The sequence below is a fragment of the Peromyscus maniculatus genome, chromosome 12 (assembly GCF_049852395.1).
Source record: "Peromyscus maniculatus bairdii isolate BWxNUB_F1_BW_parent chromosome 12, HU_Pman_BW_mat_3.1, whole genome shotgun sequence".
Taxonomy (NCBI): domain Eukaryota; kingdom Metazoa; phylum Chordata; class Mammalia; order Rodentia; family Cricetidae; genus Peromyscus; species Peromyscus maniculatus.
Genome location: NC_134863.1, coordinates 4,613,102 through 4,625,648, shown reverse-complemented (window position 1 = coordinate 4,625,648; position 12,547 = coordinate 4,613,102). Strand labels below are relative to the sequence as shown.

At 53.5% G+C, this 12,547-nt stretch overlaps 1 protein-coding gene across 2 annotated transcripts; it reads left to right on the top strand.

Annotated features, from left to right (window-relative positions):
- Window positions 1-2,103: 2,103 nt before the first annotated feature.
- Ess2 (ess-2 spliceosome associated protein) lies at window positions 2,104-12,273 on the top strand. Of its 2 annotated transcripts, none has more exons than XM_006983535.4 (10): window positions 2,104-2,320; window positions 3,225-3,393; window positions 3,479-3,574; window positions 5,346-5,515; window positions 5,627-5,744; window positions 6,079-6,212; window positions 6,928-7,030; window positions 7,667-7,776; window positions 9,917-10,032; window positions 10,537-12,273. In XM_006983535.4, exons 1-10 carry the CDS (start codon window positions 2,186-2,188, stop codon window positions 10,814-10,816), a joined length of 1,431 nt encoding a protein of 476 aa, XP_006983597.1. In that variant the 5' UTR covers window positions 2,104-2,185; the 3' UTR covers window positions 10,817-12,273. The 2 variants fall into 2 exon arrangements, with proteins under 2 accessions (XP_006983597.1, XP_042114939.1); XM_042259005.2 differs by having other exon boundaries at window positions 2,146-2,320; window positions 5,343-5,515.
- Window positions 12,274-12,547: the final 274 nt, after the last annotated feature.

Sequence of the window (12,547 nt, the reverse complement as noted above, 5' to 3'; positions counted from 1 at the left end):
TGCACTCGGCTGGAGGCAGCTAACACCCCTGCACCTGGCCTGATCTCCTTACTCTGTCTCCTCACAGGTCCTGGTGTGGTGATACCTGTGAGAAATGTGGTCCATCCATGAAAGCTAAACTGTAGAGCCAATGGCAGGAGGTCTTGGCACTGTGTAAAGATGGCTGGTTTGGAGAACACTGAGCAGGCATAGATCCCCAGCCAGAGCTGACCTAACACTGCTAGAGACATCCAGGATTGGGGGTTCTCCTCCCCGGTCCCTTGGATGCACATGTGAGGCGCCACCAGACTCTTCTTCCCGAACTTTGGCCTTGCCTTCGAAGACCGCACTGTCTCCTTTGGACGCAGCTGTCCAGGAGGTCAGCTCAGCTGCAGCCTTGGCATTCACACTGTGCTGGGTTCCAGGCCCCTGACCTCCTCGGTTCTCCAGAATCCGAGCTCACCTGAGCCTCTACCCTCCCCCCACCGTCACTGTCCCCAGCAGGGGCTCCTGGCAGCCCTCACCTGACACCTGGCATTAGCAAGTGTCCAGAGGCTCCCTTCCAAGGCCTCTCCATCTCCATTCTCTTCTTTGAAAAACAATCAGTGTGTGTGTGTGTGTGTGTGTGTGTGTGTGTGTGTGTGTGTGTGTGTGCGCTGCCTGCATGTGTGCATGTGCACCACATGTTTGCCTACTGCTGCTGGTGGAGATCAGAAGAGGGTATTGGAACCCCTGGAACTGCAGTTATGTGGGTACTGGGAACTGAACCCAGATCATCCGGAAGAGCAACAAGTGCTTTTAAAGGATGAGCTATCTCCCCACCCCCTCCACTCTCTTCTTGTGTCTTTTCCATCCTTGAGCCCCAATTCCCACCTCTTTGTCGCATATATTTCCATCTCCAGTGCAGGCCCTCCCCTGACAACACTTGGAAACCCACAGCCTCCTCACATCTGCCTTGTATTCAGTGAGCCATTGGCCTTGTTTAAGACACATGAGTCACGGAGTTCTTGATCACCAGTTGCCCTCTGTCCCGCACCTGATCACACCAGGCCCATCCAGTTTCACCTCCAAATGTGTCGGTAAACCCCACTGAAACTAGCTTCTCTGCACTTGAGCTTGGTTAACCTGACGAACACTGCTGGCACCTTGCACCGTGACCATCGCGGCTTTCTCTAGTTATGTTCACCGGAACCACTCAGCCTCCCTTTAATCCAAAATAAAAATAGTATTTCTTGCCAGGACCCCAAAGATGCTGTGAGCCTGGCTCTGCCCCCCACCCCCCATCACTGCACTGTGTAACCAAAGGCCTGCGTTGGAATTGCCTTGCTCCGTGCTGGGCCTTTGCATGTCTTTCTAGTTCCACTTGACTGACGCCTATCCGTTCCTCTTTGGATCTATGACCACGATCTGCCTGGAAAATGCCACTTGATATGTGCTGTGTAGAAGTCACGATTCTCTGAGTACAGACTTCTTGCAAGTCACAGGCGTGATTACACATTTGCAGGATGACTTAATGTGTATGTTTCTCTATTATTATGGTCAACGCTATGGGGGCGGGGAAAGAGTCATAAAGTCCCCAGTGACTCCCAGTGAAGGAAGAGACCATTGGAAAAGCAAAATTGTACCAAATCATTGTGGGTTGGAACTTGTTTGTTTGGGGTACTTCACCGTCTCCCTTACGATGGAAGTCCCGTGAATGCTTTCAGTGAGTGCAGGCCTCTTTTGGGAGCCCACCCCGGCAGGTGGGGAACTAATAAATCTAACCAGAGATTTAAGCGCCCTCCGGTTCGTTCTTTTCATTTACCTTTTGTTAGATAACTATCTGGGAAGAGTTAGTTGTCTTAGTGTTCTTTCTCTGAGTTTTGAAGTTATATATGACGAAGTTTTTTTTTTATTTTTGAAGTATTTAAAAAAGACTTTGAAGCATTTGCAGTGGTTTTTTGTTGTTTTTGGTTTTTTGAGAGAAAAAAATGGAACTTCTAACAGAGGGAATGTGGCGTCAAATAGTCGTCCCACAGCGCCCCCTAGTGACCTTAGTCTAGACAGGCACGAGCAACGCGGGTGGGGACCAAAGACTACAACTCCCTTAAGATCCGGCGCCCCGATGACGTCATCGGGAGCGCCGGCTTTGTTACAAAAATACTGCTTCTCCATTGGCTGGCTGTCGGTGCGGTGCCTACGGCGCCCGAGCGGCTCTGGGATAGCGATGGGGACGCCCGGGGCCCCGGCGGGTTCTCTGTTTGTGCCCTCCGCGTCCGCGCCCCCGAGGAAGCGCGCGGCCGGGGAGACCGGGGTTGCGAGAAGCAAGCAGCGGGTCCTGGATGAAGAAGAGTACATCGAGGTACCAGCTCGGCGAGCGCTGGCGACTTCCGGGCCCCTCCCCCGGTCCGCGATCTTCTCCAGTCCTTTGATTTTTGTTCTGGTCTGGGAGCTCTCGGCCGCCTGTGGAAGCGGAACAACTGCCTTTGGGTTTGGGAAGTCTTGAGAGCCAAGAAAACAGTGCAGAAGCGGGTGTCCAGTTTTCACCGAAAAGGAGCGGTCCTGCCGTCTGTCGAGGGGCAAGGGGAAAGTTTCCAAATTGAAATATGGGTAGAATTTTGACACGTTTTTAGGATGATGGCGGAGCGACATTAAGTGTAAAGGCTGGAGGTCCTGGAAATAGGTACTGGCCGTGTTATTGAGTGAGGGTCTCTGTTGCTCCTCGAGTTAGGGGTCCCACTGCAAACATGCTGGAGGGCAAGCTGACATAGGTCTGGATTTAGACTAGTTAAATTATGCTGGCATGTACCTTCGCCACGCCGCTGGGTATAGAGATTTGCAGATCCACAGCAAGGTCTGGCTGAAGGTGAAATCTTGGGAATTTCATCTGGTGGTGGCGTTAGTGGTGACTGGCTTTCAAGAGAAAGGTTTGAATTGAAGTAAGACTTCATGGATGGAATGAGGATGGCAATATCCACATTAGTCTGACTGGTGTTGTAGAAGGAGCCATCAAAGGAGAATGAAAAAGACCAGTTAGTGAAGGATTTTATAGGCATCAAGAGATTGTTGAGTATTGTTAGATAATACATCAGAGCCATATGGGATGAGCAGCCATACTAGAAAATGCTTCTAAACTATCTTGCAGACCGCAATCATCCAGATAGGCAGAGGTGAAAGGACCTTAGGGCCTAACATGGATAACGGTGGACTGTGAGTTGTGGCTCCCAGATGCCAGCTTTGGCCTTTGTTCTGACTGCTTATGATAGGGACTCCAGACAGTCATCCAGAGAGATTTCTTCCCCGATGTGGAGAAACTACAGGCACAGAAGGAATACCTGGAGGCTGAGGAAAATGGAGATTTGGAGCGCATGCGCCAGATTGCCATCAAATTTGGCTCTGCCCTGGGCAAGATATCTCGGGAACCTCCACCACCCTGTAAGAGGATGCCGTTACAGAGGGCAGAGAGGGGAAGTCTATTGTCACTTTGGACTCGATCTAATTTCTAACTTGCTTCCCTCAGATGTTACTCCAGCCACCTTTGAAACTCCTGAGGTTCATCCAGGCTCTGGTGTGGTGGGCAGCAAGCCCCGGCCCCAGGGCCGGGACCTAGAGGATGGTGAGTGAACTCATTCTGTAGGTCTCATGGTCAAGAGTGCTGGGGAGTCATGTTGAGTTTTCTCAGAATCACATTTCATCCTTGAGGGGTCTCCTGACCTAAATATCAACTTGTGGGATCAAAGACACTGGTGTGGGAAGTGGAAGATTCTCCAACCTCATTGTGGAGGAGCAGTGGTCACCAGCCTGTTGGGTGTGCCAGCCTTTGCCTTGGAGACTTTGTGGGCTTGGGGGGCTCTCTCATTACTGACTGCTGAAGATGCCCTTTCTTCCTTTCTTCCACACCGGTTGCTTGTTGTGTCTCTTCCTTCAGGTCCGTGTTCAGGTGTGACCTGTTTGGGCTGAGAGGCAGGAACTTGTGTGGAGGTTATGGTGATGTTACGTTGAGGTTCCTGGCCTTTTGTATAAAGTTGGCACACCCTGGGGCTCTGTGCCGCACAGACTGCCTTTGTTTTTCTGATTTGTTTGTTCTGTTGAGACCAGAGTCTCATTGTTTCCCTGCATTGTTGGCTTTGTGTTTCACTGCAGGATATAGCATTTTGGAAAGCATTTCTGTTTATTGCCTCTCACCCTAATCACTAATTCCAATGCCTCCCAGAGAGCGGGGTCTTGGTCTTGCTTCCATCTGTGTGCTCCACATTTAGCATTAGCATATGGTATGCTACACTATCTACAGACATGTAGAGCAGATGAATGTGTTGTCTTAAACATGTTTCCTGAACATCAGATATAACTATGGGATGTATCTTAAAGTGAGGAGGAACACTTTATGAATCTATTGAATATGTGAGTGTACCATATACTAAGGGACTTGTCTGGGTCAGTTCATCTTTTTATCAATAATTGGATATATCCTAGAGGTGGGCAAGATGTTTTCTCTACCAAACTCTAGTCTGCTGCATACTATACTAGGGCATATGTACAACATGCTCACACAAGTGTAGTTTCTCAACAGCCCAGCTTTTTCTGCCATGAACACAGTAAGAGTTACTCTTGGAGCTTGAACTCTTGAATGAAATACGATAGAATCAAGGCAATTTGAAGATGCTCTTCTTTTTATACACATACATTTTATCAGTAAATATTGGAGTTCTTGTAATTACAAATAAGGAAACAGGCTTCAAAAGGCTGCAACTTCTGTAGGTGTCAGAAATAGTCAACAGTTGAAGGAACCGGGTCTGCCCCTTCCTAACCCCAGGTCTTGAACTTGTAGCCACTGTGTTTGGCATTGGCTGGCACACAGGTAGTGGTCAAGACTGTCAGTAGAATGGATGAGAAACCTCAGCTTCACATGCCCCCGAGATCTCCAGTGCTACCTCAGCGGGAGTACCACTGGCCTTGGTGGCAGGGATCGAGATGCTTCTGTGGCCCAGAGTCTGTGTGGCCCTCCCTGGAGCGCTGGGCCATGTGGGCTCCTGCCTTAGGAGTTAACTGGCATACCCTGATGCATAGTGGCTATCACTCACCTGCAGCACCAGTCAGGAAGGGAAAGTTGGTAGGGTAAGGCAACATCCCCAGGGAGGGAAGAAGAGCCCCTGGGACTTTGAAGGTCAGTCCTACAAACTTAGAACAGTTGGCAGAGGAAGAGCCTGTCACCACGAGCTCTCGCTTGTCCCTGCCCCTTCACCAGTCAGCCAGACCACAGACTTCTCTCGGCAGCCAGTCACTGAGGATGCCACCTGGACAGTCGGGGTGTCTTGTGTCATCTGGCAGGAGCAAGGATTACAGAGTGGTAATCGTGCTGTGTGTGGTGTTGTGTGCCCCCCGAGCAGGAGAGGCTGGAGAGGAGGAGGAGAAGGAGCCGCTGCCCAGCCTGGATGTCTTCTTGAGCCGCTATACAAGTGAGGACAATGCCTCCTTCCAGGAGATCATGGAGGTGGCCAAGGAAAAAAGCCACGCCCGCCATGCGTGGCTCTACCAAGCTGAGGAGGAATTTGAGAAGGTAGCCCTGGAGTCTGAAGACATGGGCACCATCTTTGGGGATGGAGCCCCAGGGCCGCAGGTACAAAGTCTGGGCGCCTGCCTGACCCTCCTCTCCCCCCTGTCACCATAGCGACAGAAAGATAATCTTGAACTCCCATCGGCAGAGCACCAGGCCATTGAGAGTGGTCAGGCTGGAGTGGAGACCTGGAAGTACAAGGCGAAGAACTCGCTCATGTACTATCCTGAGGGTGAGTGGATAGAGCCAAGGAGCAGGGCAGGAAGACAGGGGCCCAGGGGTTTGTCTTGTTACCTTTGAGCCAACTTTTAAAGTCTATGTATGCGTTAGCTTGCAGCATGGACCCGAGCGAAGTCCCGGTCCACCTTGGGGTTGGGGGACATGTGACATTGTGGGCATTGAGGTCTCCCCGAACTGCTTTGTTCAGGTTCTGTGGGTGTGGCGTTTGCCTGGGAGTGACTTAGCTGAGGGAGTGTGCTTTCGCCCCTCAGGCTCCATGACCTCAGGGCTGAGGCGGGGCATGGAGCTTCTCCCCGTGACGCCAGCTACCTTGCTCCTCCTCATAGGCGTCCCTGAGGAAGAACAGCTATTTAAGAAACCTCGGCAGGTCGTACACAAGAACACGCGTTTCCTCCGGGACCCCTTCAGTCAGGCCCTGAGCAGGTCCCAGCTTCAGCAAGCAGCCGCCCTGAATGCTCAGGTGAGTCCGCAGAGCCACCAGGCAACTGGGCACACGCCATGGGCTAACTGGAGATTGGCCTCGCCCCTCTTGCCTGTCCTCTTTAAGTTAGGATTGTCCTGAGGCCAGAGAGAGCTTAATTGGCCAAACTACCACAGCCCCTATGGCAGGACCCATCCCTTTTCCAATGGACCAGACGTATGACCCACGGGTCCAGCCCTGTGTCAGCCGCTATGATGTTGACCTGAGGGGAGAGAAGCTTCTGGAAGCCAACCCAGACCCATAGCTATCTATCAGGCAGGGAGGAGAGTAAAGCAATGTGTACTAGGAAGTGGCAGGGGGAGCCTGGCTGCTTAGGGCTTGGGCTTGGGATCAAGATGAGTCAGTGTCCTCAGGGGGTGGCGCTGGTCATCATGGGCTTGGGGGAAGAGAGGCAGGAGATTGGGAAGATTCAGATGCCTCAAGGGAAGGAGAGCACCGGCCCTTTGTAGCATTGAAACCCAAGAGGCTCCTCCTCCGGTAGAGGAGAGGGGCACCCTTGCTTGGACCACCACAGTCCCTCAAAGTCCTTGAGGAGAGATGAGGATGGGGGTCTCCCTGCTCTTTCCCAAAGGGATGTGCCAGTCCTCGAGCTCCAGCTCTATCCCAGGGAGGAGAAGTGTTTCCTCCATGTCGGCTGCACCTGCCATCGGTCAGCTGTGGAGAACGCCGACACTGGTCTCTCTCTCTCTTCCAGCACAAGCAGGGCAAGGTCGGCCCCGATGGCAAGGAGCTCATTCCGCAGGAGTCCCCCCGAGTGGGCGGCTTCGGGTTTGTTGCTACTCCTTCTCCTGCTCCTGGTAAGAAACGGGCTGTGAGCCCAGGCTGGACAGGGCAGGTACAGGCTAGACTAAGCAGACATGCCTTGAGATGCCCCAGGGTACCGGGTCTTGTTCTGGTCTCCCTGTGATGTGAGTAGGCAGATGTGCCTGCGTCTGTGGTGCTTGTAGATGTAAATTCGGAGAGTTCTGTAGGTGGGGAGGTTCTGGACACCAGGCCTGCAGTCTCTGCGGGGGGGGGGGGGGGGGGGGGGGGGCGAGAGTGGGTGTGGCCTTGCTGCACACTTGCTGCTCTTCTGCCTCACTGCACACTCGGCGCCGGCTGCTGTGATGCAGCAAGGGCCTGTGAAGACACCGTAGGTTTGCACTAGGACTTAGGAAGCCTGGGAAACCCCGACTGTGTTCTTCCCTCGGCACCCCTGGCCCTGTGCTAGGATGGGGTCCGACAGACCCACCTTCTCCAACCTAAGTACAGCTGTCGTGCCGTGGGGCTCTGGTGTCTTTGAAATTTCCCTCCGGATGGTGGGGTGCTAGGCTCTGGAGTTTGGGGGAAGAAGGTTTGCCTGTTGCCTTAATGTCAGCTGGGGTCCATGTGTTAGGAGGAAGACAGCACCCCAACCAGGTCCTCCGCTTGAGGTGTGGGCTCTCCATCTGCAGGTGTGAATGAGTCACCGTTGATGACGTGGGGAGAAGTTGAGAACACTCCCCTGAGAGTCGAAGGGTCAGAGAGCCCCTATGTGGACAGGACGCCAGGACCGACTTTCAAGGTGGGTTGTGGTGAGAGCGGATCGGGCTGGAACTCAGTGTGGCTGCCTTAGTACTACTGCTCAAGGCTGAGCATAGGACCTCTGCGGAAGAGGGGGTTACGGTGGGATTACCAAACGGATTTGGAAGAGTAGAGACCATGCCGAAGCAACAGAGCAGACCTGGAGGCTAGACTGCCCCGTAAGCCTGAAGACTATGTATGGGACATAGTGCGTGTCCCCAGAAGGCTGTGTGCTGGCCTCTGGTTACACAGTAGTAGGGACACTCAGGACAGGACAGGGTGAGCCCAGCATTGTGGGAGTGGGTGGAATGGAGGTCAAGACGTAGAACAGACCAGAAAGACCGAGTCAGATGAGGTCTGGTGTACGTCATGTGTCCTCTGTCTAGTGGAGCAGGAAGCTAGAGGTGGACAGACAGCAGATACAAGTCAGGTAGCTCCTGGTGGTTTGGGTGGATGGGTGGGTAGATATTCCCCTGAGAGCTATGGGGAAAGAAAGGACCGTGTCCTGGGCTTCAGGGAGTTTGTGGATAAAACAGAGGGTCAGTGTAATTTGGAGTGTGAAGAAGGAAAGGTCCCTAATATTGAGTATTCGTGCTCACTATGAGGGTGCTGAGCCCACTGACTCAGGGTATTGAGTAGGTAGGCCAAGAATATGAACCTTCTTTGGAAACCCAACAAGATGAGATGTAGTGATGAATAAATATCTAGGTATGCTTTGGTGGCTGGGTCACAGGTCATCTCAAGCCAGTCCCTCCAATACTGCTGTGGTCAATTTGGAATGTGGTGGACAGCGAGGACGTCCCTCAGCAGTAGAATCGGAGTCACCAGGAATAGCATAGCTTTCATGGGCAAACAGAGCCGTGTTCTGCAGTCCTGACACTGCTTTCCTGACCCAAGTTAGGAGGACCTCCCCGACATGGCACTGCGTCCTCCCCCAGAGCAGTGGAGAGTGTATGTACTGCCTAGACAGATCACGGGTAGAGATCTTGGAGGTCTTGGCTGTAGACTGTCGGGTGGGGATGTGAGATAACCGATGTGAGAGAGGGCAAACAAGCTACTGTTGAACATGCAAGCGTGGCCCAAGGCTCGGACCACACAGCAAGTGGCTGCAGACCTGCAGGGCCCTTCCAGGAGAGAGAGTTCTGAAACAAAACAAGCCCTGGGGGCAGGCTCTGGGGACAGGCCACATGCAGCCTCTGCCTTGTGCTGCCCAAGGGTCGAGCAGGATGGAGAGCTGGGGACAGACAAAGAGTGGAGGGTGTGGAGAAGGTGACGTTTCAGATGGTGGGGGACTGCAGAGCCTTTGAGGATAAGGGAAGCTAGCTTCTGAATGTTGGTAACAGCAAAATAAGTTCCAGAAAAGTGAAAACCTTAAATATAAAACAGTAATTATAAAAACATCTAGAAGATAATGGTGTAGTTTAAACTGTTGTTGTTTGTTTTGTTTTGGTGGGGGCGGGGAGGGATTTAACCCAGGACCTGCTTCCTGTACACACCCTCCACCACTTTAGTATCTGAAGTGCTGGGACTACCTTTTTTGTTTATTTTTGTTCTTTGAGAGAGCGTCTCACTATGTAGCTCAGATTTGCATTGACTGTGTGTTGATCAGGTTGCCCTTGAACTCACGGAGATCCGCCTCTCAAGTGTTGAGACTGAGGGCGGGCACCACCACTCCCAGCTCCCAATACTGTTTTGTGCGACATTTCTCTATTTGTGTGAATGTGTATAAGCATTTGTGTGCATGGCGTGTGACGTAGCACATGTATGGAGGTCAGAGGTCAACCTGCTAGAGTGCTTCCCTCAGTCAGACCAGGTCATCAGGCTTTTAACAGACGCCTTGACCCACTCAGCCATCTTGCTTTTGTCTGTCTGTCGTGTGTTTTAAGACAGCGTCTCACTGTGTAGGCCAGGGTGGCCTCACTTTCTTTCGTCTCCTGCCAAGTGCTGGGGTGCACGAATGCATCATTCCAGCCACGGGGGCGGGGTGGGGGTGGGGGGGCTTTTGACAGGCTATTGAGAAGGATGAGTTGCTGGGATTGTGGAGAAGAGGGTGGTGCCCACGCAGCTGCCCTTCTGGATGATGGACTGCCTGCCATGTAGCAGGTTCATCACAAGTCACCCACATGCCCGCTCCCTTGTAGATCTTGGAGCCAGGACGCAGGGAGCGCCTGGGTCTGAAGATGGCCAATGAAGCGGCTGCCAAAAACCGGGCCAAGAAGCAGGAAGCATTGCGGAGAGTCACCGAGAACTTGGCCAGGTGAGAGGCAGCTGGGTCCTGGGGAGGATGGGGTAGAGGTGAGTTTGTCCGGCTTCACTCCCACTCTCAGCCTCCAAGGCCGTGTGGGCCATGGCTTGCAGGACGGAGCCCAGGCTATATCCACAGGGTTCTTCTGTAAGGGCCGTGCTGTGTGGGGCAGACTGAGCACTCTCCATCTCGCCTCTGTAGTCTCTCTAGGAGGTGCCTTTGGGCTCCTTGCCCAGCTTTGCGCTCCTGTTAACCCCATGGAGTCGTGCCACTCCCACGTCACTCACACTGGACAGAGATGGAGACCCCAGCTCTCACAAGCCCCATCCAGCCCCACATCCTGAGGTAGCAGCTCCACGGTGCCTCAGGGTTGGCCCGACTGCTGTGTCCAGGGTTGTCCTCAGCTCACAGTGACCGTGTCTCTTGATAGCGCTCCTCCTGAGGAACTGAGGGAGGCCTTGCCTTAGCAGCACTTGGCCGCTAACATGCTGGCTTTCTTCTATTCCTTCTCTGCAGCCTTACTCCCAAAGGCCTGAGCCCAGCCATGTCCCCAGCCCTACAGCGCCTCGTCAGCAGGACAGCCAGCAAGTATACAGATCGCGCCTTGCGGGCCAGCTACACACCATCCCCAGCACGCTCTGCCCACCTCAAGACCCCGGCTGGTGGGCCACAGACCCCAACGAGCACACCAGCCCCTGGGTCTGCCACACGCACACCCCTCACACAGGACCCAGCCTCCATCACCGACAACCTGCTGCAGCTCCCTGCCCGGCGCAAAGCTGCAGACTTCTTCTAGAGCCAGGCCTGGCCGGACCTGTGGATGCTCTGTAGGACACTTTGTGGAGCGTGTGGAGCAGCTGTCTACTCTGCAGAGGACTTCAGGCCTTGGGGACCCAGACCACAGGCAGTTGATTATCCCAGGAACCACAAGTGTGTAGTGCCGTGCCGTGGCACGTTCCGCTGACCACTCCCTTGGGAGTGTAGCATTGGTGCTGTCCCCCAAGGCCCTGCTGAAACTGCCTTCTAGTTAACCCCCAACTGAACGCTCATTAAAGAACACCTGGCATTGTCTGGCTGGGCCGCCAATCCATGTCCTGGGGCCGTCCTGGGGCCCACCTGGGTGTCTCAGGACCTCGGCTAGAAGCAAGGGGCTCTGGGGGAGGAAACTGGCACAGAGCAGCCTTCTGTGCTGAGTTCACACTTAGCCTGGCACTGTGAAGGCAGCACAGCCCCCAGAAGTTGTGCCATTGAGCTCACGGGGTTCTGGTCCAGCTCCACAGCCTCCCAGCCAGGCCCAGGTAGGTCCTGCTTATCAGGCTCCCTCCAGGACGAGTCACTCTGCTGTGACTCCAGCTGTTACCTCCTAGCACCTAGTTCCAGCTCGGGTAGGGTTAGGCTGCCTCCCCATCCCACTCTCCGCTTATCCCAGTGTTTTTGGTACTTGCTACTGGGCTCTGCCAAAACACCAGCCTTGCCTCAATCTGGGCTGTATTATGAAAAGAAAGAGTTTGGGTTCCCTGCAAACCTGTAAATGCCATGTGCACCAGCAGCCAGCTGTTTACCTGTGAACTAAGGGTGGCTAGCCCTCAGGTGACCAGTGGCCAACTGGGCCTGTGAGCCTATGCCTTACAGAGGTGAAAGGTCCCTGCTGTCTGGGCCTAACAGAGACCAAAACTATGATCTGATTCCACAGCCAATGGTCTTGAGGCCGCTGGTGGTGTCCCAGGGCTTGCCCTCTGAGCAGCCCAGGCTTGAGCTATTTGGGTAACCTAAAGCACACCTGACTCTTCCCAGCCCAGATACTGCTTTGATTCCATGAAAGCCATCTTTCCAGACTGCTGGCAGTGGTCCTCAGGCCTCTGCACTGGTGTTCTCTGGAGACTCCCTGGGTTGGGTACCTCCTGCTTTGAGCCTTGGACTGAGTGGCATTTGTCAGTTTGACACAGCTAGTCACCTGGGAAGAAGGAACCTCAACTGAAGAATTACCTCTCATCAGACTGACCTGAAGGCATGTCTGTGGGGTAGTTTCTTGATTGCTAATTGATGTAGGAGGGCAGGGCCCAGCAGTGGCATCCCTGGGCCATAGTCCTTGGTTGTGTGAGAGAGCCTAGGAGTAAGCTAGAGAGGGAGCCAGTTCGCAGCGTTCTTCCATGGTCTCTGCTTCAGTTCCCACTTGGGTTCCTGTTCCAGCTTCCCTCAGTGATGGACTGTGACCTGAAAGTGTGCACTGAAATAAACCATTTCCTCTCCTAAGTTATTTTTGGTTCAAGTTTTTATCTTGGCAATAGAAACAAACTAGGTCAGGCCTCTGCTAACCAGAAGTTCCCCACAGTGAGTTCCTGTGCCCTGGGAGCCTCAGGGCTGGAGCTGGGATGGATCCCAGGTTAAGGGCTTTGGTACTTTTGTCTCTTAGGGAAGGTTGAGCTTTAATCCAAGGGATTCCCCCCGTGAGTGGAAAGCGGAGGGTAGGGATGGGTGCTGCCCAGATGCTGACCACCTCAAGCATCTGGCCAGCATGAAGGGATCT